This window comes from Salvelinus sp. IW2-2015, linkage group LG6.2 (assembly GCF_002910315.2).
Source record: "Salvelinus sp. IW2-2015 linkage group LG6.2, ASM291031v2, whole genome shotgun sequence".
Classification (NCBI taxonomy): domain Eukaryota; kingdom Metazoa; phylum Chordata; class Actinopteri; order Salmoniformes; family Salmonidae; genus Salvelinus; species Salvelinus sp. IW2-2015.
This window is the reverse complement of record NC_036846.1, coordinates 1797250-1824891: the sequence shown is the minus strand read 5'-3', so window position 1 is coordinate 1824891 and position 27642 is coordinate 1797250. Positions and strand designations below refer to the sequence as shown.

Below are 27642 nucleotides of genomic sequence, written 5' to 3'. Positions count from 1 at the left end.
TCCTGGAAGAAAACGTGCTTCCTTCTGCTCCAACAATGTTCCACAACTCTGAGGATTGGTTTTTCCAGCAGGACAATGCGCCATGCCACACAGCCAGGTCAATCAAGGTGTGGATGGAGGACCACCAGATCAGACCCTGTCATGGCCAGCCCAATCTCCAGACCTGAACCCCATTGAAAACCTCTGGAATGTGATCAAGAGGAAGATGGATGGTCACAAGCCATCAAACAAAGCTGAGCACCTTGAATTTTTGCGCCAGGAGTGGCATAAAGTCACCCAAGATCAATGTGAAAGACTGGTGGAGAGCATGCCAAGACGCATGAAAGTGGTGGTTTGAAAATCAAGGTTATTCCACCAAATATTGATTTAAGTTAAAACATTAGTATTTAAGTTAAAATATTGATCCTAAGTTAAAACATTAGTATTGTTTAAAAATGGAAATTAACTTTATTTTCTTTGCATCATTCGAGGTCTGACAACATATKTTTTGTTATTTTGACCAGTTGTCATTTTCTGCAAGTAAATGCTCTAAATGACTATTTGGTAGAAATGTTGTCAGTAGTTTATAGAATAAAACATTTTCATTTTACCCAAACAYATACCTGTAAATAGTCAAACCAGAGAAACTGAAATCTTTAGTGGTTGTACTTTTCCAGAGCTGTGTGATAGAAATATATACACACACTCTCTCTGAACAAAAATATAAACAACATGCACATTWTTTTTTTACTCAGTTAGTTCATAGAAGGAAATCAGTCAATTGAAATTCATTAGGCCCTAATCTATGGATTTCACATGACTGGGCAGGGGCGCAGCCTCTTGGCAGCCAGGTCTACCCACTCGGGAGCCAGGCCCAGCCAATCAGAATGAGTTTTCCCCACAGAAGAGCTTTAATACAGACAAAAATACTCCTCAGCATCCCCCGTCAGACAATCCCGCAGGTGAAGAAAGCCGGATGTAAGGGTTACACGTGGTTGTGAGGCTGGTTAGACGTACTTACAAACTCTCTAAAATTACGTTGGAGGGGGCTCATGGTTGAAAAAAATAAACATTACATTCTCTGGCAACCGCTCTGTTGGACATTCCTGCAGTCAGCATGCAATTGCTCCCTCAAATCAGTGGCGTTGTGACAACTGCACATTTTATAGTGGCCTTTTTATTGTCCCCAGCACAAGGTGCACCTGTATAATGATCATGCTTCTTAATATGTTACACCTGTCAGGTAGATGGATATCTTGGCAACGGAGAAATGCTCACTAACAGGGATGTAAACAGTGTACACAATTTGATAGCAAAAAGCTTTTTGTGTRTATGGAAAATGTCTGCTCTGTTACAGTATTTCAGCTCATGGAAAATGGGACCAASACGTTGTATTTTATAATTTTGGTGTGTGTGCAGTACCAGTCAAAAGTTTGGACACCTACTCATTCAAGGGTTTTTATTTATTTTTTAATATGCTCTACATTGTAGAWTAATAGAGAAGACATCAAAACTATGAAATGACACATGGAATCATGTAACCAAAAAATCKAAATATATGTTTAGCTTCAAAGTAGCAACCCTTTGCCAAGAGTGTGCAAAGCTCTCGTCAAGACATTCTCTCAACCAGCTTCACCTGGAATGCTTTTCCAACAGTCTTGGMGTTCTCACACATGCTGAGCACTTGTTGGCTGCTTTTCCTTCACTCTGTGGTCCGATTCATCCCAAACCATCTCAATTTGGTTGAGGTCGGGGGAGTGTGGAGGCCAGGTCATCTGATGCCCTTGAACCCTTGAATGMGTAGGTGTCAACTTTTAACTGGTACTATAGATAGATCTATCTATGACCAACACACCTCTCCTGAGTTTGGCATGTGTGTCCCTCTGTGGTGCCAGGTGGATGACCTTGCTGCACCATCAGCACGTGGGATTTTTAAAAATAGATGCATTTGAAACAGACAGGCCCACACAGTGACTGTCAGTCCTGTGACATTATTTAAAGCCTGATGTGTGCTGCAGTGGGGGTTGGAGGGAGACTGTCCATGACACAGACAACATGGGAGGGAGACTGTCTGTCTCATGGCTCAGGTGTTATCTGGTCACTCTCCATGTTTATTGATCCACTTCTTGTGTTCCACTGTGTTCTCATGAAGGATTTTAGTGGTGGGGCGCCATTATGCACTTAACGTGGAAACAAAATACATGACTGATTTTTCGGCCATTGAAATGCTTGGGCGGGCTGCCTAAACGTTCTGTCAAGCCGACTAATTCCAGTGTTTTTAATTGTAGAACATTTTCTGGGGATTAAATAAACACTCTGTGTAAACCGTAATGACTAAAACCAGATGGATTATGTACCCCCATGCCACACCCACCACCTAAGCCCYTTTTGATCCAGATAAAACCCTGCATGACACGAAATGAATAAAATGTTATAGCCTACATAACTTTTTATTAGAAAACATTTATTTTTATTTTTAAATGTTATTTTAAGGATGATAAAATATGACATTTGGAGGATCTGACGTAAGACTGAATGGTCCCTCTTCTCTCACTATCTCTCTTTGTGGAACGACAGAAGGAGAAAAGGTTCTCGTCGCCCGGAGGGAAACGTCCCGCCTCGCCCTCCAACATCGCAGGACGCCACCGCTCGCCCTCCCCCGCCCCCCTCCCAGCGAGCAAGAGAACCCCCTCCCCAAGTGCAAAGTAAGACACCACATTTCTCCCTGAGAAAATGTTTTAACTATATTCAATATTTCCTGTGTTTAATTGTGTACTGTTGAAATTGCTTAGCTGTTAGATAATTTATAAAACGTCATAAATCTTGTCTCCCCTCTACAGGCCAAGCCCACGTAACCGTCCCCCRTCACCTGGGGGTATCAAACATCGCCCCTCATCTCCTCAGTTTAGCTCGGCCAAGCCCCCGTCCCCCCAGCCCACCTCGGCCAAACCTCCACCCATCCAGAGACCGGCCCTCACCCCCACCGGCCCCCCAACCCTGCGGAAGAGGGACTCCAAGCCAAAGGACCTGTGTCCCGTCCAGCCTGTGGCGCCCCAGTCCCCAGAGGCTCCCCAGACCAGCACAACACCCACCCCTACTCATACCACCTCCAGTAAGACCAAAGACAAGGACGGTGAGTGAACAGGACCTCCAACCTCACTGAGATCACCTTTCTCTCTAAGCTGAGTWAGCCATTTCCTTCTGTCAGTACCACAGTCATGACATAGGGCTAAAATCTCACTTGCATAAGGACCTTGCCGTGCTCCGATCAAGCAGGAAAAAACACCAACAGTCTCATAGTCTTGAGACTCACTTTCATCTGATAATGAGAGCGAGGGCCTGTACTGCGAGTCCCTGAAGCAGTGGGTTGGAAACCCTGTACTGTATGGGAACTGAGTAATAAAGAACATCCGTTTGGCCCATAGTAGTYTCTGCTCTGTCCTCCATCCTGATGATCTATAGCTTAATTCCTAAGTTTCACCACAGTGTGTTTAGTGTGTTCCTCTGCGGATCATTAGCAATGGGAAACTAACATGGCAACAGCAGAAAGTTGGTCTGTTGCTAGCTGTAAATTCTCTGTGGACCAGCACAGCCATTAWCTCCCTCCCAGCTGTAGTTACATCCTGTTAGCCCTAGAGATGTCTCATGCCCCCTTCTGGTGAGAGTCCTGTACTACTACTGTAGAACTCATTAGGAGAGGGTTAATGGATACTGTGTGTGCTGCAGGGACTCACTGCTATCAATAGGACTGTCTGCAGTAGGACACACAGAGAGCTCTTTATGACCAGCAGCCACAGAGACTGTCATTTGAAATCGGATCCCAACCTTTGTTTCTCTCTTTTGCTCCCTCTTTCTCTCCATCTTTTTCATCGATCTCCCTCTCTCAACCTATAGTTTTCATTCTCCTCTCAATGTGCTATATAGTAGTAGAGTTCTRTTTGGTGCTATGGCTCCTGTATCTTGTTGGCTATGCCTTGAAAATTGGTTATTATGCCTTAACTTGGTTATTAGTGAACCAATATATGAGCTAAGATTGGTCAAACTAAACTCTTGTGTGTGTCCTCTGGCTCTCAGACAAGTCCATGGCGGGCACCAACTCGGCTGCAGAGGCTGCCATGATCCTGGCCGAGAACCGTCGTCTGGCGAGGGAGAAGAAGGAGAGGGAGGAGGCACTCCGAGTTCTGAGAGAGGAGGAGGAGAAGTGAGGAACCAGAYGAGGCTAATATAATCTCTTTCTCTCTCTGGGGGGAAATTGACCGACCATATCTCGTTATCTACAGGCTGAGRAAGGAGGAGGAGAAACGCTTGGCTGAGGAGGCTCGGTTGAAATGCCTGGAGGAGGAGAAGAGGCTGGCGGAGGAGAGGAAGAAGAAAGAGGAGGAGGACGCTCTTATGGCGGAGGCAGACAGAGAAAGACTGGAGGTAGAGGAGGCCGTGAGACAGGCTGAGCTACAGAAAGAGGTACGGACAAATGTTTTTAGTCTTGTGTTGATCTAATTGATTGGTTGCTTGTGTGATTGGTAACATGTTTGTCCAATCGCAGCGTGAAGAGGCGGAGGCACAGGCTGCAATTGAGGCAGAGAAGGTCCGCATTGAGAGAGAGAGGGTCATGGCCCAGAACCAACAGGAACGCATGGAGAGGAAGAAGGTGGGTGGAGAATCACCATTTCAGCTTGCACACTTTATCATACACACTGTATGCATTCCATTCACTATGGTCTCAGTAACATGTTCATTATATACATTAAGTATGCACACTCAGGCCTCCCGGGTGGCGCAGTGGTCTAGGGCACTGCATCGCAGCGCTAGCTGCGCCACCAGAGACTCTGGGTTCGCGCCCAGGCTCTGTCGCAGCCGGCCGCGACCGAGAGGTCCGGAATTGGCCTAGCGTCGTCCGGGTTAGGGAGGGTTTGGCCGGTAGGGATATCCTTGTCTCATCGCGCACCAGCGACTCCTGTGGCGGGCCGGGCGCAGTGCTCGCTAACCAAGGTAGCCAGATGCACGGTGTTTCCTCCGACACATTGGTGCGGCTGGCTTCCGGGTTGGAGGGGCGCTGTGTTAAGAAGCAGTGTGGTTGGGTTGTGTTTCGGAGGACGCATGGCTTTCGACCTTCGTCTCTCCCGAGCCCGTACGGGAGTTGTAGCGATGAGACAAGATAGTAATTACTAACAATTGGATACCACRAAATTGGGGAGAAAAGGGGGTAAAAAATATAATAATATGCACACTCAGTGAAAACACCCCCTACATCCACTCCCTATATACCAACACTTGAATTTTAAAGCAGTCCAATCAAATCGATCGTGTCATTAACTTGTATTACATTGAGTGTCTGCAGGGTGTAATTTTCCAGCAGTTCTTGACATGAACCTTCCTGTCGCTCTAACTTACAGCGAATTGAGGAGATCATGAAGAGAACCAGAAAAGGGGACCTAGAAAAAGTGAGTTCACATTTCTCAAGCTCTGATCTCTCCATGGCAACAGGCATTTCTACAATACTTAAGTCAGTCGCCTTGGATAAGAACACCCAGTAGTCCTTGCACCTACTTGTTGATGGATATTTTAACCAGTACTCTGTTAATGTGTCCTGTTTAGAGAGATTATGATGAGAAAGACATGCAGGATGAGGAGGGAGACGAGGAGGGTGACGAAGAAGAAACCAAGGGTAACTGTCCACCATCCGTGTGTGTACACTGTGAATGGCCTGTCTGTTTGCACAGACACCACTCCCTCTGTGTACGTGTGCAAATTGAGTCATCTGCTTGTTTCATCTCYGCAGACGACGAGTCAGCCCAGACCGGAGATGTCGCCATGGAGACGGACTGCATGGACGAGGAGGGGYGTGGCCTGACCCGCAGCGAGCCAATGGGAGAGCGTAGGGAGCCGCTGGGCAGCGTGAACTGGAAGCCAGAGGCGGACGACAAGGAGAACAACAACGGAACCAGCGCTGAGGAGCCCCTGGCTGTTAAGTATGACACTAACACACACACTCCCAAATACTTGAAGCACAATGACACTGTAGGACTATTTTGGCTTTAAGTGTCTCTTTCACTTACTCACTCGACGCCTTCCTTATACTCTGACTGGCTCTCTCCCTCCCCTTCCAGTTCAGTGCCTAAGGGTCGCCTGGTAGAAGGCTCAGAGTTCCTGAACGAGGACTCTAACAAGCTGGCCCCGGGGCTCAACGGTAAGCCTGGCCCCTGGAGCTTCGAGGAGCTCATTGACCTGGGTGTCAACTCCAAGGGCCGGCCCCTCATCGATGCAGAGGGCCGCAACCAGGGYCTCATCGACTGTGACGGGGGTCCCGAGGGGCCCAGGGTGGCCTTCGAGGACAAGGGGATCCCCGTGGCCACCCTCCACCCCTCCAGTCAGCCTATCGAAGCACTGTCAGGTGAGAGAAGTACTTTGGCAACTAAACTGGTTGTATAGTTGATTTACTGTAACTGTACTGCACGTGTTGTGTAGGAAAGTAAATAGCTTTGTGGATATTCTATAATCATTACACATTTTTGTTCCCTCTTTCTCTCTCTGTAGAGATGTGAGGCTGTACCTCTCCCTTCAGATGCCTGTTAATATTGCACTCCTGGAGTTCCTGTCCAGCTGACCCCCCTCCACACATACACACACACACACACTTACCCACATACACACACCCCGCCCAGCCTTCTTGTCTGGACAACCTCAGCCAGAGGAAGAGCATGGGGGACACATCCAGAACGCAAGCTTTGCACCCCCCACCACAAGAAAAAAAACATAACAAAGAAACGATGCTTCAGGGAAAATCTCAATTTTCCTTCAATGTGCTCGCTTTAAGGTCTCATCTTTAGCCTCCCATACTTACCATTTCACTTGGTTCTTTTTTGTTTTGTTCACACTTGATGTTTTGTTGGGGCAGGGGGTGTGACGTAATTTATAAATTTGGGCTTCTTTGTGATATGTAATTACTGTTATCTCATGTCTATTTTTGGGGGGTTACTCTGGTTTGAGAATATTCCAGGATGCACGTGCACTCGGCTATATGATGGTTAAGACTTCACTACTTCTCATGTTAGGAAACTTGAGTCCCCCCCCCCGAGATGTGATCAAACACATTTTGATTGGTGGGGAGTGGGCTGGGTACTGTAGTCTATCAGGGTCTGCCTAAAGGGGTGTCTCCAGTGAATAGTCTGAGACTGAGGGAGCACTTACACAAACCGGTTACGACCTACTGTGTGCCCAAGCCGTGAGCAGCACTATGTAACTGTAATCCCATCCTACCCTGACCGAGAATTCTGGATTTGTTTGGCAGGCTGCTTTTCCAAACTCTCTAGACCCTAGTCTTCTATGGTTTACCCCTCTCCCTGTGCCCCGAAGGGCTGGTCAGAGCCCCTCCACCTCCCTYGCCTTCTCCCACCTCCCTCACTTCTACTCTTCTTAGGGCCACTAGGGGGCACTTATGTCTACAAATCAAACTGATTGTTTTATGAAATGACTCTTGACTATTGCTTTGTCTTTACAAACTGAAGGATATAGGAATTCCCCAAAAAGCTGGTGATTTTGTGAATATTTGTTCAGKGAAGTTTAACTGTTGCTGTTAATTTTCAGTTCCTGGTCTTTAGGTTTATCCTAATATTTTGACATGTCGTTACGGTTTTACATGTATGTATATAGACTTAATTGTTAGCTAACTCGTATCAAATTCTAATTTAATTGCATCCTGAGCGCTGAGGTATAACTTGACCCCCAGCAATGACTGCATGAATCTATACTCTTACCATATGAATGACTGTAGCCCATAACGGATTAACTTGTGTATGTTGGTTAATTGCAGTCAGACAAGGTCCATCAGCTTCATTTTAGAATTGCATCAGAGTTTTCTCTGAAGGGGTTGTGTGTACAGTACTAGTCCAGAAACTGAACTTGAAAGGTTTGAAGTTCTCACAACGCCCAAAGTATAGGGCTGAAACAACAGTTCTGTCAGGCATCTCAGAGCAGTTTTGACCCAGCAGTAGATGTACGCAGTCTGTGTAGCTCGTTCCATGCTAATTCCATTGCTTCTCTACTAAGGCCCTATGATCTCCAAAACACACTAGCTAATGCTTTTATACTTCATCCCGGCAAAAAAACAACACATTTCAGTTATTTTTTATAGTGTATAATTTGGATGTCTGTTTATATGAAAATATATTTCTACATATTTAAGTGTTATTGTACCGTGTGTGTATATAATCAGTGTTAGGCCGATGTGGGTGGTGTAGTGTGGGAATGGATGTTAATAGTCTCGTTATCTGTTACTGTATTTTAGTTTGGGTTCTGTTTGACTCGTGCCCTTTGGCAGGGTAGTCAGTGCTGTTGCCCTACGCACTGTTCCAAGTCAAGCCCTAGTCCCTACCCTCTAGACACTAGATTGGATCGGTGTAAGCAATCTGGCAACAATTCTACAAGGTGACGCTATTATATTGCTTATACCTATCAAGTACTTACAGATCACCTCAAGTACAAAGGGATAGGGGCTAAGGGTTTGTGTGGAATTGAGTTAGGTTTGTTTGGGGGGGGGGGGGTTACCCTGGGCGCTAATAGGAAACCCTCTTCTCCAGTACTCTACAAGCCCTAGGGGATGGAACATGGGTGTGTATGTTGATTGAGAGCATTTTTGTGAGGCTTTGAAAGGTTTTGCTTTTCATCCCCCAACCACCTCAGACAATTGCCTTTGTTCCCAACTGAGGAGTGGGAGAATGTTTCAGGGCTTTTTAACATGGTGTGAAAGGTTGCAGGGATGGTGTTTTTGAAGGTTGCAATAGAAAAGTTAACATGGACTCTAACCACTGCGCCACACACCTCTTTGTAACAGCAGTGTGACTGAGTCTACCACTGAAGGATGGAGACGGAAACAATGTAATTTGGTCAGTCTTGTGCTTGTCTCGTTTGTTTATTTTTTTTAAAGCTGTATCGAGAAGCTTTAATTCCCTATGCTTGAATCGTCCAAACAGAGGTTTGGGGACCTTATTTTTTGCCTCATAAGCCTGTTGGCTGATTGTTGTGCTAATAAACCAGAAGGTTTCTCTGAAATGGCTTTATATTAAACAGTATGTCTAGAGTTGGAGGGCCATGAGCTTAGCTTTGACTTATAGGCTTAAAGAATGTAACTTTGACTAAACAAACAAGCCCTTAATCGTTTAACATGCATCTCTCTGTCAGGAGAAACTGTTTTTAGTTATTATTCATCACAATATGATATGCTTTGCACTGGGAGGTTTTCCACTTTTTAAAAGGCTTGAAAAGCTTTCTGAAATGAATTACATTTGTAGATTGGGGTGACTTAACTTCACTGTATAGTCCTGAGGGGGGTTTGGTATTCTTGAAGGAAATACATTTTCTCTATCCTCTCCTATCTCTTCCCATCCAGGCTTTTTATGAACTTCCCTCCTTGACTTGACAAACCTTCATCTATTCAAAGTGCAGGGTATTGCTGTAGACGTGTTCAATATGAAACCCATGGTGGTTCCGTGGTCAGCGCTACATGTGCTTAGGTAATGGCAGTGGCACATCCAGTCAAAGAGCCAATACATGGCAGTCCTGATCTATTACTAATAAACAGGACTTGGACACTTAAAAAAAAAAATGTAATCCCTTTCTGCATCTGTGGGCTTGAATACGGAGCTAACTGTTCTTAACGATCTCATGACAGTCTGTTGCAATGACGGTAGGATAGAATGGTGCCTTATTATAGCAAATTAACTAATAAAACGCGTCACGTCCTTACCTTGGCCATGACAATCATTCTACCTGACCAGGGCTACAGTGAATGTGAATTGGTTTCTGGAGGCTTTTCAGACCCTAACCCAAGCCCTGTCCACAAATTATATTTGTAAATATATCTAAAATGTACTGAGAGGATATGAACTGTTAAATAAAGTTTTGCAAAATAAGAGGGGTTTCATTTGTCGAGCAGAGGGAAATAAACACAATTTTGGAGCTTACCTTTATTGATCAATAATGTGCATTCACTTCAAAAAGCTGAGTACATGATTAGACTCTGAGCATAACACTTTGATACCTACGAAGACCTAGTTTGTCCATACTGATTATTGAAGCACAACACACAAAACCCTCAACAGCTCTTCAAACACATCACTTGAGAGACACCATGACTGATTACTTAGCTAGTATATGATTCAAGAAGCAACAGGAAGCATGTAACAGCCATTACTGTTCCAGTAAGGAGCTGAAAAGGGCATTCCCTAATGATTATGCAGAGTTCTGAATTTGACCCAAGCTTGTTAGTATTACATATTGTAGGCCCAAAAAAACAAACCACTTGGTGTGTTAGTATTAAACAATGACAGAAAACAGTGGAACAAGATTCATATTCAACTGCTGTTAGATTTCATTCAGGTGATTAACCTAATACATGCTTTCTCTTTTAAACCCTTGATTGGCCACTTAATTTGAGTTAGTTGGCTTATCCCGTTTATGTTCTGCCCCCAACATGAATGAGACAGGGCACTTATTTGGCCCCGTTGCTGGCTATGCTCACAGCTTCTTAGCACAGTCAGGGCAGTAGATGTCCTCTCCGTTGATGACAAAGCGCTTGTTGGCCAGGGAGAGGGAGCATTTCTTGCAATTGAAGCAGTTCTCGTGCCAGGAGTGACCCTCGTAGTTCACCACGTTGGTCCCATGGCCAAACCCTGTATTATGGGAGATAGTATGTGCAGCATAGTAATGGGCCAGATATATTATAACTAGTTTACAGCCATAACATCTTATTAATGCCACTGAATCTCACTAAAAACATTCCATCCTACACAATGAAATCCTTCATTTATTATAAAAAGTGTCCATAGAATAAATGTTAATGTAAAGTGTGGGTGTCTGACCTGTGATGGGATTCTTGCAGCCGTTGCACTGCTTGGCCACGGAGGTCTTGTAGCAGTCCACACAGTAGACATGCTCCTCGTGGGAGGTAAAGCGGGTTCCGGCCAGGCCCTTACGGCATGTACGACACACAAAGCACTCGGAGTGCCAGGGCTGGTCCTGGTAGCTTATACCACCTGTGGTGATGGGCTGGGGGGAGAAAAACCATGTTAGTTGTATTGGAAGACCATGTACTTATTCTGTATGAATAACAAAGCATTTTCTTTTAACTTGTACCTTCTGTTGGTATACTTGAGTATAAGAATGCTATAATTAGGCCTGTAATTACACTAACATGGCAGGAAATAATTTAACAAAATTCAGACAGAATGACAATGATTTTGTTCTGTTTGTGGGTGTGTGAAGGGGCAGGTCTTATGCACCTGCTTGCAGTGGAAGCATTTCTTGGCAAATTTCTTCTCGTGGCACGGGCCGCAGAATATGTCGTCGCCCTTGTTCAGGAAGCTCTGCGAGCGGATTGGTTGCTTGCACTCGAAGCAGGTGAAGCACTCCTCATGCCACACCTTGTTCTTATACTCCACATTCTGCGTGCCTGGCAGTCAAAGATATAATAGATGAGAAAACAGACCCTTGTTTCACACAGTGGGTGAGTTCGTAAATTCACTGTCTATCTACTCCGATTTCAGAGTACTCTTGTCTGAGTGTCCCAGAGTGCCGAATAACGGATTAATTTACGAATGCGCAACACCTGTTGAATATGACTGGTATCAGTAAGCTTCGGAAAATACACGTAATTCATTTGTTGCCAGCAGCTCAGTTAGTCACTAACGCTCTAGATAACATAAACAGTCTAACCAGTTATGCTAGGGCGAGTAAAGTGGCCAGTGAGATGTTCTCTCATTTGTGTCTGAAAGTAGCTAGCAAGATGGCTTGGGTGCTTGACTGCGAGTGTGAGGTCAGAACAGTCGGATCAACCGTACTCCTCGGCCAGAGCGTCCAATGTGCGTTCTGAACGCTCCGAGACAGAGCTAAAAGCTCTGAATTTACAAACGGACCATCTGACAACGCTCTGAATTTACGAACGCACATAGTGTCGGAATTTGCCCTGGGCTTCACAAGAACAACATAAATGTAAACAGCGGCCATCTGCACACTGCTAGGTCACTTAAGAAAGAAGTGTATTATGGGTATGGTTAAGCCCACCTGGCATGACCACCTTGTAGCAGGCCTGGCACCGGTTGCCATCCTCGCGGGAGCCACACGTGCCACACATGATCTTTCCGTCGTCCCTGGCGCCGAAGGGCTCGTTAGCCAGGGGCTTGTAGCACTTGGCACAGCGGAAGCAGTCCTCGTGCCAGTGACGGTTCTTATGGTTCACCTCCTGGACAGAGAGGAGGGAGGGAAAGGCGTGAGATGCATTCATTCACATGGGCTTCCTACACACCTCATCAAACTGAGGCTCTTTCCCCAATCATTTGTTGGCGACGGTATTCAGAGGTGTTAGCCAGAAAAAAAGAGTATGTCCTTCTGGAAAGCATTAGTGTAGATTACGTGAATTTGAGTGCAGCATACCATGAAGGGACTGACAGCCAAACGGACACCCTGGGGTAGACACTAGTCATGGTGAAACAATGTGAATGGTATAATATTTCAGGGTTCGTTAGCAATGATAGTGGCTATAACACAAGTAAGTATCTGTGACTGTTATGTTGTGGAGGCGGCTGCCCCAGGATCAGGTCGCCACCTGTCCATATAATCATATTCGTTATTATCTAAACGGCTAAATTGATCTTATATCAACACTCCTACTCTGAAAGGCTTTGTGGATACTGGCACAGATATGCAACACTGGCCTTAATCTGGACATATGAACTGAAGCCAATCAACTTTATGAACACACATTTAAGGGTACACACACACTCACAAGAACATACACAATACCCACCTTGGCATCAGCCCCAATGGGGCGACGGCATTCGGCGCATGTGTTGGCACAGAGTTTGTCGAAGCACTTTGTACACACGTGCTTCTCATCCTTCATCACATACTTCTTCCCATGCAGGTTGTCACGGCAATAGTAACAGTCAAAGCGTTCAGTCATGGTGGAAGTAGAGTAGCTCCTCGGCCCTGTACAAACAACAATCACATTTACCTTGGGGAACAAGTCATATATACAGTACCAGTTAAAAGTTTGGACACACTGACTCATTCCAGGGTTTTTCTTTATTTTTACTATTTTCTACATTGTAGAATAATAGTGAAGATGTCAAAACTATGAAATAACACATATGGAATCATGTAGTAACCAAAGCAAAAGTGTTACTTGTGCACATGACATTAAAGCTTGAACTTGAAACTTGTTCCTCAGCCATCTACAATGCATGCAGCCAGACCTGAATAATGACTCAGGGCTCTCCAAACGTCCTCACACTGCCATTAACCAGTGGTGTAAAGTACTTAAGTAGTTTTTTGTGGTATCTGTACTTTACTATTTATATTTTTCACTACTTTTATTTCACAACATTCCTAAAGACAATAATGTACTTTTTACTCCATACATTTTCCCTGACATCCGAAAGTACTCGTTACATTTTGAATGGCTAGCAGGGCAGGAAAACGTTCAAATTCATGCACTTATAAAGAGAACATTCCTGCTCATCCCTACTGCCTCTGATCTGGCGGACTCGATAAACACAAATACTTCGTTTGTAAATTATGCTTGAGTGTTGGAGTGTGCCCCTGGCTAGCTGTAAAAAAAAAAAAAGAAAATGGTGCTGTCTGGTTTGCTTAATATAGGGAATTTTAAATGATTTATACTTTTGATACTTAAGTATATTTAAAACCAAATACTTTTAGACTTTTACTCAAGTAGTATTTTACTGGGTGACTTTTACTTGAGTCATTTTCTATTAAGGTATGACAATTGGGTACTTTTTCCACCACTGCCATTAACACACACTGTCATGTTGACAAAACATGGCCCTGTCTAGCAGGCACCCAGACACACAAAACCTATCCATCATCCAAGCTAAGAAAAATACATGTTCAAGCTGGCATCCCAGTACGAGTTCTGTCCTCTAATCAGACCCAACCAGGCAAGGGGCTTAGCACCGGCATGCCAAGGGTCTGAGGGAAGTGTGTGGAAAATGGCTGCCTCAAAATGACCCACAGATGTCTGGCTGTGAACAGAGCTTTAGCATGTAGTCATCACGCTGTGTCTAACTCGGCCCTGCGGGGGTTGGCTGACTTTATCAGGCTTTGTTGGAAAGTTTAAGTCATATTTTTAGAGTGCCTGGCTCATTCAGTCCATCACATCCCATCCAACCTCTGCCGTTGTCTTCTTTTTGGCAGCGCCATTTCATTGGCTGTAAACAAAACCGTCCTCTGCTCCTCTCATTAACATTCCGATCACAATGGGCAGCACAGGCGGGTCATCCGTCAGGATAAGACCAACAGTGTTGGAGAAGATACTCTGAAAATATAGTTTCCCAAGCTACCAATTATTTCACACTGGAAGAAGGTTAAGCTACACTAAAGCTACCCTTAAGAAACATATAGTTTACCAAGCTACCAATTATTTCACACTGGAAGAAGGTTAAGCTGCACTAAAGCTACCCTTAAGAAACATATAGTTTACTTAACTAAAGTTACCTTGAAAAAGTAGTTCACTACATCCAAACTACTTCGTGAAAGATTATCATATGTAGATCTGAAATGTCATAGAATACAAATTGCAAGACCGATACCTTTGGGGTCATATGTTTATAGAATGTAAATTAATGCCCACTTCACCCATATTTTCTCAGCTTTTTGCATTAAAAGTAGTCTGTGGTTCCAGTAGTAAGCAATTAACTAGTGAAAACACTACCTAGATTTTATTTAGTTCAACTACCACCAAGCTACTGCAGAAATGAGTTAAATTACTAGTTGAACTACATGTAGTTCACTACTCCCCAACACTGCCCTTGGGGAAAATATTGCAGTCAGAGTGCAGTATAACTGCAGTACACTGCAATATAACTGTAGTTATAAACTTGGTGCTTCAAGCCCTGAATACTGATTGGCTGACAGCCATGGTATATTAGACCGTATACCACGGGTATGACAAAACATGTATTTTTACTGCATGTATTATAACCAGTTTATAATAGCAATAAGGCACCTCTGGGGTTGTGCAGTGCCTAAGAACATCCCTTAGCCGTGGTTTATTGGCCATATACCACACCCCCTCGTGTCTTATTACTTAATTAGAGTGCAGTATAACTGCAGTATGCTGCAAATATTGCATCTAAAATAACAGTTTTTTTTACTGCAGTAATTTTGTAGTATAAATGCAGTTAGAGTGCAGTATAACTGCAGTACACTGCAGTTATTCTGCAATTACTGCCTCCAAAATAGCAGTCAACTACAGTTACTGTACTTTTACTGCAGTTTCAAAACTGCAATCTTTTTTTGTAAGGGTGAAGACCCAGCTGTGTCCTGGAAGAGATTGGTTGTGTTCTATGGCCTCCCTGGAATGAACAATGCTCTTTCAGCCTGTCAGTGACCTACAGTATGTGTCATCGTGATCATCTTGCAAGCCTCCTACATGTCTCATAGATGGGTTAGCTGACAATGTGAATTGTAAGTGGCTCAAATATGCTAGCTACCTAACCAACTGTAACAATGTATTTCAAATCAAATCGCATGTCACATGCGCCGAATACTTAAAAAATAAAGGAGAGCCGCACACTCTAGGAGCTCAGATGCAAAAACATTTATGTCCAAGCTGTCTTCATCAGGGTATCAAATGTTATTTGTCACGTGCACCGAATACAACAGGTGTAGACCTTACAGTGAAATGCTTACTTACAAGCCCTTAATCAACAATGCAGTTAAGAAAAATACAAAAAAATAAAATGAAAGTAACAAATAATTTTAAAGAGCAGCAGTAAAATAACAATAGCGAGGCTATATACCGGGGGTACCTGTACAGAGTCAATGTGCGGGGGCACCGGTTTGTCGAGGTAATTGAAGTAATAATATGTAGGTAGCGTTATTAAAGAAGCCTCTTGGACCTAGACTTGGCGCTCCGGTACCGCTTGCCGTGCGGTAGCAGAGAGAACAGTCTATGACTAGGGTGGCTGGAGTCTTTGACAAACCCGTCAGGATGCTCTCGATGGTGCGGCTGTATAACCTTCTGAGGACCCATGCCAAATCTTTTCAGTCTACTGAGGGGGAATAGGTTTTGTCGTGCCCTCTTCGCGACTGTCTTGCTGTGCTTGGACCATGTTAGTTTGTTAGTGATGAAGACGCCAAGGAACTAGAAGCTCTCAACCTGCTCCAATGCAGCCCCATCGATGAGAATGGGGGCGTGCTCAGTCCTCCTTTTCCTGTAGTCCACGATCATCTCCTTATTTGAGAGACAAGTGCTGATTGTGCAAATGTATTTATGTTTTCAATAAACATTGGAGACAAAATACAGTTTACATGTTGTCAACAATCTAAGCCAACCCTGTCTGTTTTGCCCCATAGTTGTGCATGCGTTGGTTTTGTTGCTAAACAACCAACCCGTCTTCACGAAAATATCTCTGATTATTGAGACAACAGATGTGATATTATTGTGAGCGCTCAAGTATCTTAAACCTTTTTAATACAATGAGAGCAATGGGTGGAAATACTAATGATGGAATGACAATATATCCTGGTAGCCGCGGGAACACTGCAAATATTGACGAGTGCCAATTGGTGCTCTTCGAGTGGCCTGGGGATGTGGTCAACAGTGAGTGTGGTGAACAGAACGGGATGAGTTAGAGCCGCTGTGGTATGTGTTCTCTCCCAGCTGTAGTGTACAGTGAGGATGGATGGATTCGTAGAAGAGGGGAAAGAGAGAGGCCTGTCTTCACTGTGCCAGAGGGATAAAGGAGGCAGCCTGGCTTGAGCCCCTATACAGAGCCACCGGTGAGTCATCCCCATTCTTATCTCAGTGGTACGAGCCAGTCGGGATCAGTTCAATAGAATCCAATTGGCAGGACCGGATCAATGGCTTAGAGGCAGTAGGGTATCAAGGTATCACAGTCTCAGAAGCCCAAATCCATCTCAAACTGAGTTAACCATGCATTCCATTCTGAGTGTGTAAGCACTGTGCCTGTATGTCAGGGACACCTAGGCCCACAAAGTCAGATGATTGACTTTTGAGGACACTGTGGATGCCACTGTGCCACCGTGACCATTGTGGGTCTAGATGTGCCTAATAAAAGAGCACTGTGATTAAGCGCTAAGCCTTTCAGCTACTGCCAATCACACAGCTGCTTCCACAGAAACAGCCATGGTATGCACCAGCACTCTTTGTAGGAGGGGTTGGAGTACACCACTTTGGTCCCTGGGGTGGGAGAAACACTTTACAGTGGAAAGGTCAGAGTAAGAGCACAGTGAGTGGTGAACCAGGATGGTGCCAGGGATAGCCTCACAGAGCCTGGCTCTCATTAACATTGATCACGGATGGCTTACTGATGGCAGATCAGAGCCAAACGGACCCCAGAGAGAGGGTTATGGAGGTAAGATCAACTGCTACAGTGCCTTCAGAAAGTATTCACACCCCTTGACTTTTTTCCACATTTTGTTTGCGTGACAGCCTGGATATAAAATGTATTAAATTGATCTAAACATAATACCCCATAATGTCAAAGTGGAATTTTGATTTTAGAAATTTGTACAAATTAAATAAACAAATAAGAAGCAGAAATGTCTTGAGTCAATAAGTATTCAACCCCTTTGTTATGACAAGCCTAAATAAGTTCAGGAGTAAACATTTGCTTAACAAATCGCACAAGTTGCACGGACTCTGTGTGCAATAATAGTGGTTAACATGATTTTTGAATGACTACCCCATCTCTGTACCCCACACATACAATTATCTGTAAGGTCCCTCAGTTGAGTAGCAAATTTCAAGCACAGATTGAAACGGATTCAATGCCTCAGAAAGAAGGGCACCAAATGATAGATTGGTAAAAAAATAAATGATATCCCTTTGAGCATGGACGGTGAAGTTATTTATTGGGCATTGGATGTTGTATCAATACACACAGACAATACAAAGATTTAGGCATCCTTCCTAATGCAGTTGCCAGAGAGGAAGAAAAAATGCTCAGGGATATCACCATGAGGCCAATGATGATTTTAAAATGATTGCAGAGAATTATGGCCGTGGTAGGAGAACTGAGGACGGATCAATAACATTGTAGTTACTCCACAATACTAACCTGCATGACAGAGTGAAAATAAGGAAGCCTGTACAGAATACAAAATATTCCAAAACATGCATCCTGTTTGCAACAAGGTACTAAAGTAATAATGCAAAATAAATGAGGCAAAGGAATTCACTTTTTGTTCTGAATACAGTGTTTGGGGCAAATGCAACACAGCACTGGGTACCACTCTACAAATGATCAAGCATGGAGGTGGCTGCATTGTTATTTTGTAAATGTTATTTAACTAGGTTCTTATTTACAATGACGGCCAAACCCTAACCTGGACGACGCTGGGCCAATTGTGCGCCGCCCTAAGGGACTCACAATCACGCCCGGTTATGATACAGCCTGGAATCAAACCAGGGTCTGTAGTGACACCTCTAGCACTGAGATGCATTGCCTTAGACCGATGCGCCACTCGGCAGTTATGAGTATGCTTGTCATCAAGAATTGCAGAGTTTTGCAAGATAAAAATAAACTGAATGTAGCTAAGAACAAGTCAAATCCTAGAGGAAAACCTGGTTCAGTCTGATTTCCAACAGACTCTCTGAGATTAATTCACCTTTAAGCAGGACAATAACCCTAAAACACAAGGTCAAGTCTACACTACAGTTTCTTACCAAACAACCTTGAATGTTCCTGAGTGGCCTAGTTTTGACTTAAATCTGCTTGAAAATCTCTGGCAAGACTTGAAAATGGCTGTCTAGCAATGATCAACAACCAACTTGACAGAGCTTAAAAATAATAAATTGGCAAATGTTGCACAATCCTAGGTGTGTAAAGCGCTTAGAGACATACCCAAAAAGACTCACAGCTGTAATCGCTGCTAAAGGTGATTCTAACATGTATTGACTTAGGGGGGTGAATTCTTATCTAATCAAGATATATTAGTTACATTTTTCCTTCCACTTTGACATTATAAAGTATTTTATGTAGATTGTTGCAAAAAAATTACAATTAAATACATTTTAATAATACTTTGTAGCACAACAAAATGTGGAAAAAGTCAAGGGGTCTGAGTACTTTCTGAAGGCACTGAATGTATAGTATCTACCATGTGATATCTCTGTCTGACTTGAAATGTACCCAATAAAAAAATATTGAATGAATCATCTTTGATCCACTACTTACAGCCTGAATGATGCTGTCCCAAGGACTCCATTTCCACGATACAGATGCATCAATCCAGCTGTAAATAGCATTGCCTTGAAAAAGGTCAAACCATCACTTTTCTCCAGAATTATTTTTCAACTTACTCGAGGGACCTCTTTGCTCCCTCTGTGGTGTCATAAGACCTTAGCTTCCTTTCCACCAAAAATGCAACAATTAGAAAATGAACTCCAGAGTAGTGGTTCCTCACAAAATGTCCTTTCTGACGCACCAAACAAACTCATATTTCTAGCCAAGGCCCAAGAGGAACTTTCCACAACCTACCAGCCAGTGTCTTTGACCAAACTTGAGAAAATCTCACCAAACCACCACCACTAGTCCAGCACCAGGTATCAGTAATGGATTGAACCCATATGAACAAGACACGCATCCATCACAATGCAACCTACACTCCATCAGCCTATTTCTTTAGCTACCTGAAAGTCTGTAAGCCATGTTTTGGTCCAGGTAAGAGAGGTAAGGAGAGGAGAAAGACAAATCCAAGGACCGGAGGAGAGAATAGCATCCACACAGGGAGAAAGGAGAAGACCACACACCCTACCAAGGTATGGGTTATATATACACCCCCTCTGACCCACAGCCTGACGCCCACAGCCACCCCATCACCCCCTAACCCCACACCCAAACCCAACCATGAACTATCCATTCCATTTTAGGATATGTATCAGAAGAATAGAATGTTGGGGGGGAGATGGACAGAGAAAGCCAATACCATGGCTGGGACATCAGAGTCAACATATACCCACACTGCCCCCTATGTTATTTTTATATATAATATATACATTATATTAACATTGAGACAGTGGCTGAGTGCAACACTGTGACCAACCAGCAAGCTGATATCATTACTCAGTGAAAGTGCTGAAAGACATGGTGCAAACAGTGTATTAATCAAGCCGTAATTTATGGTTAGTTTGTTTAGTAACGCTGTTTATATTACCATCAACACTTAGTGTGTGTGTCTGTCTGTCTGTGCGTGCATATGTGTGCATGTCGCGTCTGTATTTACATAACCAGATTATGTGATTATGTGTTCTAGAAACTATGCTCTGAAGTGCTCGCAGACAAGGTTCTTCAAGGCACAAACACAAGATGCATTTAAGATCCAAAGGAGAAAAAAAAGACACATTTTCAAACACTTTTTTTCCAATGTTGAATACCTCTCTGTGACTTTGGTGTCTCAGTGAAAATATTTCCTTGAAAGGAGCGAAGCTGTTCACAGTAAGAGGGATTTATTTTGTAACTCAAAAGGAACTATACACCATAGATCCGGGATGGGCCACATTGATGGGGGTGTGGGCCACAAAAATATGAACTCATCATGAGGGACCGCAGTGGCTCGCAAGTCTGCGTACCCACACATGCAGACAACGGATTTGTGCAATCAATATATTTGTGCAGTTAAACTACTTAACTCTCTTAACTAAATGCATTATACCAGTAGCCAGGGATTGCCTTCACTTTGTCATGGGGTGGAGAGAGGTTGTTGCAGCTTAAAAGCGAATTTCCTGCAATTCTACACATTTTGCCACGACTTATGCCATGTTAATATTAGGGCTGGGAATTGCCAGGGAAGTGTGGTTCTAGACACACACACACACACAATGAACAGGAAAGTATGGGAGGTAATGACGGAAACTGGATTAAATAATCAAGACATCATCAAGTCAATGACCCGAGTAAAGACCCATGATCCCCATTGTTTACTTGCCCTGATGAGTCTACCATGTCTCAGCACTTCTCCCTGTGTTTCTCCCAAATGGCATCCGATCTCCTGCGCAGTGCACTACACTTGACTAGAGCCCCATGGGCAATGGTCAAAAGCAGTGCACTATATAGGGAATAGGGTGCCACTTGGGATGAAACCCATGTCAACCAGGAGAATAAGCCAGAGGACAACAGATCCTGTGGAGAGAATTCAAAGTAGTGGAGGCTTGTTTAAGGCATTTGGTTGTCGTCACAGAATTTGTTTTCTCCCATTATTGAGGTTTGAACTTATTGTTTGTTCTTTTGTTGCCTGTCTGTGTAAATCACCTGTCCCTCAGTTAAACTAAACCCACACAGTAGCATTTATGATCAGGTAGGTATCATGGACACCACAACACACCACTTAAAGGGGCAATCTGTAGATCAGTGACTCCCTGCCACTGTTTTAATAAAAAGCTGAGGGATGGGTTTGGAAAAATGTAACCACTCAAATTCATATACAAAGCTATGGACGCAAGAGCTGACCATGCATGAAATCAAAATATTTTGATTTCACTGAATAGCCATATTTGAAGTCTATTCAGTGCTTGTTTACATTTTACATTATTTACAAACATTAAAGTAAGCTTATATTTGGGGTTTTGGTGGGGTAGGACAGTTGAACTAAGCTCATGAGGCATGTATAAATCATATCATACATTTAAAAATCCCAAAATTGATGTGGCAATCACAGATTGCCCTTTTAAGCCCCCTGAGTAAGAGCCCTGTCTTCTGTCCTCTGTTTAGTACACTCATCCCCCCCATTATTGTCATCCCTGTCCCTTTCTCCCTTGTACGGCCTCCCTCAGTTGTTATTTTTCTTGATCCTTTCTCAATATCTCTCTCCATCTCCCCCTCCCTCTGTAACAGGCAGTTGTTGTGTTGACAATATAAATCAGTGTTTGTGTGTTTGTGCATGTGTGTGTGTGTGTGTGTGTGTGTGAGAGTGAACGTGCGTGCGTGCGTCTGTGCATGTGTCCGTGCATGTCCCTGTATGCATGCGCGATTGGAATGCTGACAGCGGTGTGACAGGCTCATTTGTGGGTACTGCTATTGAGACTGTGTCTATTCCCCTAGTAGACAATAGCAGAGGAATGCACACCCGCCCGCCAGTCCCTTAGGTACTGCCTTCAAACAGGACAGAAATAGCACCACACACTCACCCTGGCTCCATCAGCAACAACAAACCACACAAGAACCACAAATACCTTTTCCAATCTAAAGATGGAAACTGATAGGAGTTAGTCAGCCAATAGCCATAAACACCGAAGTGTTAAAATGTTGACAATACATGTGACGTACTGAAGGAGAATATGTTGACCACGTTCAGTTGTATCTACCTATCCAACCGGGACACAGCTATCGGGACTCTACAATCTCTGCACCGCATATTTGCTCTCCCTCAATGCTTCCTAGCACTCCACTACAGGAAACGCTATTGGTCTCGGTCTTTATGCTCCCTGGCAGAGATTAAAAGAACTGTTCAGAGGATAACCCGGCAGCCGTTCAGTAGCAGTGGTGGTAGATAATGACATCATTTGAAATCCTCTGTGCATTAACATCATATATCTAACCAGACAGTCGTATTGCACATGTTACCAGTGGGATTAGAGAGGTAAGAAAAAATAGGATGTCTGGAGTGGACTTCCTGACCAGATGCAGGAGTAGGTCCTGATTGGGTCATTAGAACATGCCGACACCCCTTCTACTGTACAGCCTAGTGTACAGTGTGTACAGACACAACCTAAGATCACCATAGCCCTGTGAGACAGCTATATCACTGGTACATTGTCTGCGGTTTTATCACAGTTCGTAGATCTGTTGATAACCTACCCTACAGCACAAATGATCCCTTACCATGTGTTACAGTAACACTGACGTCCACTGGCAACATGCATTATTCATCTTGTGTGGCTGTGTTTAAGTTGTCATTATAAACTGGGTGGTTCAAGCCCTGAATGCTGATTGGCTGACAGCCGTGGTATATCAGACCGTATACCACGGGTATGACAAAACATTTATTTTTACTGCTCTAATTATGTCGGTAACCAGTTTATAATAGCAATAAGGCACCTCTGTGTTTGTGGTATACAGTATGGCCAATATACCACAGCTACGGGCTGTATCCAGGCACTCAGTGTTGTGTGGTGCCTAAGAACAGCCCTGGGCCGTGGTATGTTGGCCATATAACACACCCCATCGGGCCTTATTGCTTAAATAACACATTCTCAATGACCAGCTCTCTGGCAAAAAATGTCAGCCTCTAATCGTGATAATTTAGTTAATGTATGGTTGAAATAGCCCCGACAGAAACAAAAGGACAGCCTATCCAAAGGGTAATTTCTCAGAATGTTCCCTCTGTCTGTCTCTCTGAGTTCTGTTGTGACTCTGTCACCATCTGGTCCTGGTCAGTGGAAAGGGCAGTGATAAGGCCGTCTAATCTCAGGGGAGTACTATTGTATTACTGACTCACCACCACACACACAAACACAGACACAGTGACAGACACAGAACTATATCAACACATGTTCCCTAGAAACAACAGAGGTGAAGGTGGAGACAGACCTGGGTCAAATATGTGTGATTTCTGAGTGGACACAAGGAGCCATTTTGTCAACAAGTCTGACGTGATCACATGCCCACATCATCATCTCGCAACCGGACATGACACTGACATGATATCCACGTCACACTTGCACACAAAGGTCACTACTCCTTAGACAACCACACATTTATTCTCGGTCCTATGTGTCAATCGAGGGCAACAGTGTTTCCAAACAAGAGGGGGTGTGGGGGGGATATGTGTTTTTCCATTCACCACCCCCCAAACCCTCCCTTCCATGACATTGAGCTCCACACACAAACACAAGCGCACACGCACACACACTGATAAGGATTTCACAGTGGACCCGGCCAACACTTCAAGCTCCCATTTCTTCTGCATGACTCACAGCTCTCTGAATCTCTCCAAAAGTAAACTGCTCCAATAGCCCAGTCTGCTCTGTTCATAAAGATAGATTGAGGAGTCTATCCCCAGTATATGTCAAGTAGGACGATGGAAAGAGCTCTTAAAAGAAATAGACTCACTTCATCCCTCCCTATAAGCCTGCAGACCGCCCTTAAAAAGTGGTGAGCCCCAGTTGCAAAATATGGTCATAGTCATTTGGAGAGTCACACAGTACTTCTGCCAATTGGAAAGAGGGTCTGGGAGAGGGTTATGAGCTCTCTCTCGCTCTCTTTCTCTGTAACAACACAATGAGGTGTGGATGTGGAGATGGGTGATAGGTGCCCTAGCAGTTAAGAGCGTTGGGCCAGTAACTGAAACATCGCTGGTTTGAATCCCCAAAATCTGGTTCGAAATATGTTGATGTGCCCTTGAGCAAGGCACTTACCACTAATTGCTCTTGTAAGTCRCTCTGGATAGATGACCAAAATGTAAAATGTGTAAGGCAGGGAGGTACAGTTCTGCCTCCATTGGAGACAATGTTGCTTCCCTCACAGCCAGCCGGTCAGTCAGACACACTACATTGCCTAATTAGGATATACTCAGCAGTCAGCTGGAAGGCTAGTGAGCGTGCTGTATCATTATTTCATATGCTCCACTCCTCTACACACACTTCAAATCAAATGTTATTTGTCACATGCACCGAATACAACAGGTGTAGACCTTACAGTGAAATGCTTACTTACAAGCCCCTTAACCAACAAGTACACATAGGTGCAAGCCTACACACACACACACACACACAGTGAGAGTAAACAGAGGACACTAATGCTCCAGAGGCTGTCTTCTTGGGCAGAAGGCCAGGTGTCCCCCTGGGACTGATGTGGACCATACAGGAAACACAAGGCCCTCCAGTAGCTGAGCCCTCTGATCTAACATAATCAATGTCACAATGTGTTCCAATGGGCATTATGTCTGCAAACATTGGGTCCTGCTGCTATTGCTGGTGTGCCACGCTGGTATATGACTGGTTGATCAGATTAAACTTTGCATGAACACATTCTTCACGAAGGCACAAATGCTCACATGGACTGAAACAGGACTGTAAAGTGTACTGTAAAGTACCATATAATTAATGTACCATATTATGAAAAGTTATGGGCGGGTTGGGTTCACCCAAGTTGGGTTCACCCAATCCAAACAAAAAATAATTTCGGCTTTTATTGCCTAAAATGGTGATGTCATTGGCACAATGAGAGCCAGTCACACTAGAAGAGGAGGGGCCTCCCCAGGTGTTCTGAAGCTGCTGCTGGGAGAAAATTACATCATACATTTGGCTTGGCAGCTGGCTTAACCAGTAAAGTGTAGCAGGACTGAGGGCAACCTATTGTACTGTGTGTTTTGTAAAGGGTTTTTGGGCTGACCTTGAATAACCCGCTGGTGGGAGGTAGGCTAGTGTTATTATGGTATTCTTGAGCACTGTTGATGTAGACATGGGGTCAGGGCCCTATTCAATTAATACTGGATACCACATTTTGACTATTGGATATGTCCAAAACAACATTATATACAGTACAGTTTTTTGTGAGTCCCATTGTACACAATATTTTGCTTGAGGAAGACAAATGCTGCTTTTGACTTATGCCAGAAAGCTGGTTTCAGGGTTTGATTGAATAGATTACATCATCTGTGTACAGAACACAATAAAATGTAAATAAAATGGTTTTCAGTTACTTATTTTTTCCATATGTCAGTAAACTATAAAACTTGAAATTAAAAGCACTAGTAAATGTACCAAACGGCTCATTTTAAACCATTAAAACTGACCACATAGGCTTCAGTAATTTACCAAGCCACACAATAACCATATGCATATAGCCACTCACAGATCTTTGGTTTTATCTGAAAATCTATACATTTTCAGTCCACAAAATGTACTGCAACAGCTTCTTTAAAAAATATACTTGAGATAAATAATTGCCAATAGGCTAAAATGCACTAAGAATAAAGACACCACATGCCTCCAGGGATGGAACTTTACTTCATATCACTGACTTAAAATTCCAGCCTTCCTTATCAGACCTCTTTTTAAAGCTACTGGTGCCAACTACGTGGAATTTAATTATGTACACCAGCATTCAATGTGCCCAAATGCACATGCACCTTGTGTCCATTTTTTGTTGTTGCTTGAACCCAAAGTCAGAATTGAACAAAAACACAACAAATGTGATTTAAACATGTACTCATCTCATAGACATAAAGGGGAGTAAAGAAATATATAACAAAAAAAGTTTAACTTTTTCGCATAAACAGTCTGGTCCGCTGGAATTTTCCCAGTCAAAGATAAACTTTATCCCAACACTAAAAACGAATATTACTAGGTTTGAAGTTGTTTTTTAATTCTCAAAATGTAATTTGACTCACCTATCTCCAAGCGTAAAATATGCACCCTCCTCTCTCCACAGTGATGCGTCCAACAGTAAGTTTTTAGCCGAGGTACCAGACGCGCCGTTGACGCTCCTTAAAAAGCAAGTGGAGCTCAGAAGAAAAAAACCCAGCAGGATATGATCCAAACCTCTATGTTAATATCAACAATGACCTCATCCAGGAATTTATAAGATGTAGCTGTTAGGATCTCAACTTCTCACTGGTTAATACTGGAGGTCATGGAAGCAATACTGTAGAATTCAAAAGCATCAAGAAAGGGCTTCTGCCTAACAACAGGCTGCTCTTTGAGATCAGGTATATGAATCAAGCAATCGCAATATAGGTTTGTAATGTTTTAGTGTGGTGTGCAACTCTTAGCGTAGCCTAAGCTATTTTCATTACATATATCGATTTCTTTGCATTCAGAGGAGGATGTAAGGTGCTATCCAGAAAATGTATTTAGGATGGAGATGTTTGACGTGACATTTATATGTCATCTATATTATCCATACGTATGCAAAGTATTCCCCAGTGCATGCTCACCTCCTTCTTTGGTAATGAATATCGTTTGCTGAGAGAGATTGCAACAAGATGAGTCACACTAAGCCAAAAGTAAATAGAGTACTTGTATCCTTACTCACCCTCCTTAAGCCTGCAACTGTTACTACAAAGGAATAACACAGGTAAATAATATTGTTGATACATTAGAACCACAGACGTTGTATCTTATCAAACTGTAAGGTGTCAATGACATAAGAATAACCATATTTTCTATTATTTTATATCAAAAGCACAATTCTAGCAACAAAGATAGAAATGGCTTGGCTTTACTATTGGCATCACTAACAGTACATGGATGGGAAATCCCTAGGAGCAGACACCCCTCTCCCCGTGGTCCAATTTAGGATGACCACATGTCCCTGATTTTGCGGGCTGTCCCGCATTTTGTCCCTTTGTTCCGAAAACAAACAAACATGTCCCGCATTATATCAACAAATTCCAACACCACTCATTTAGAAAAATAGGTCGATTTGGCCCGTATTTCAGTCAGACAACCAACCTGTCTCTTGCGGTCAAGTTTCGCGAATGAAAACATATATATCATAAGGATGTGGTAGTTTCTCATTCAACATCTTTGCTGCTACTTCACTCAAACTCATTCCTGTTTGAAAAGTCTCCCTTCCTAACTATTTTACATTCCCTGAGACCAACCAGAAATGTTTCCTTGGCCAAATATTCCCCGATTTTCATAAAACGGCCACACCTGTGGTCCCTCGTTTCTGCATCACCAAA

The 27642-nt window shown here is 43.5% G+C and overlaps 2 protein-coding genes across 11 annotated transcripts in view; one reads left to right on the top strand and one right to left on the bottom strand.

The window, feature by feature from the left end:
• The window catches only part of map7d3 (MAP7 domain containing 3), a 52455-nt gene extending 42568 nt beyond the window's left edge, over positions 1-9887 (top strand). For all 9 annotated transcript variants that reach the window (XM_023989826.1, XM_023989830.2, XM_023989829.2 and 6 more), the window contains 10 exons: positions 2557-2684; positions 2820-3112; positions 4054-4180; positions 4260-4440; positions 4523-4627; positions 5373-5420; positions 5575-5644; positions 5759-5948; positions 6087-6370; positions 6514-9887. In XM_023989826.1, coding sequence (XP_023845594.1) covers positions 2557-2684; positions 2820-3112; positions 4054-4180; positions 4260-4440; positions 4523-4627; positions 5373-5420; positions 5575-5644; positions 5759-5948; positions 6087-6370; positions 6514-6521 — 1434 coding nt within the window. In that variant the 3' untranslated portion in view covers positions 6522-9887. The remainder of the gene's footprint in view (positions 1-2556; positions 2685-2819; positions 3113-4053; positions 4181-4259; positions 4441-4522; positions 4628-5372; positions 5421-5574; positions 5645-5758; positions 5949-6086; positions 6371-6513) is intronic.
• Positions 9888-9926: 39 nt separating this feature from the next.
• LOC111965652 (four and a half LIM domains protein 1) lies at positions 9927-26455 on the bottom strand. Of its 2 annotated transcripts, none has more exons than XM_023989835.2 (6): positions 26347-26455; positions 12779-12960; positions 12037-12214; positions 11256-11425; positions 10836-11022; positions 9927-10646 (listed from the first exon to the last, which is right to left on the bottom strand). In XM_023989835.2, the coding sequence occupies exons 2-6, from the start codon at positions 12932-12934 to the stop codon at positions 10492-10494; spliced, it is 846 nt and encodes a 281-aa protein (XP_023845603.1). In that variant the 5' UTR covers positions 12935-12960; positions 26347-26455; the 3' UTR covers positions 9927-10491. The 2 variants fall into 2 exon arrangements, with proteins under 2 accessions (XP_023845603.1, XP_023845602.1); XM_023989834.2 differs by lacking the exon at positions 26347-26455 and adding an exon at positions 19649-19759.
• Between the last annotated feature and the right edge of the window lie 1187 nt (positions 26456-27642).

Coding starts and splice junctions, on each gene's coding strand:
- LOC111965652 (XM_023989834.2), bottom strand. Junction 11,426..12,036: donor CTACAAGGTGGTCATGCCAG/GTGGGCTTAACC, acceptor TTTGACTGCCAG/GCACGCAGAATGTGGAGTAT. Junction 11,023..11,255: donor AATGCTTCCACTGCAAGCAG/GTGCATAAGACC, acceptor TTCTCCCCCCAG/CCCATCACCACAGGTGGTAT.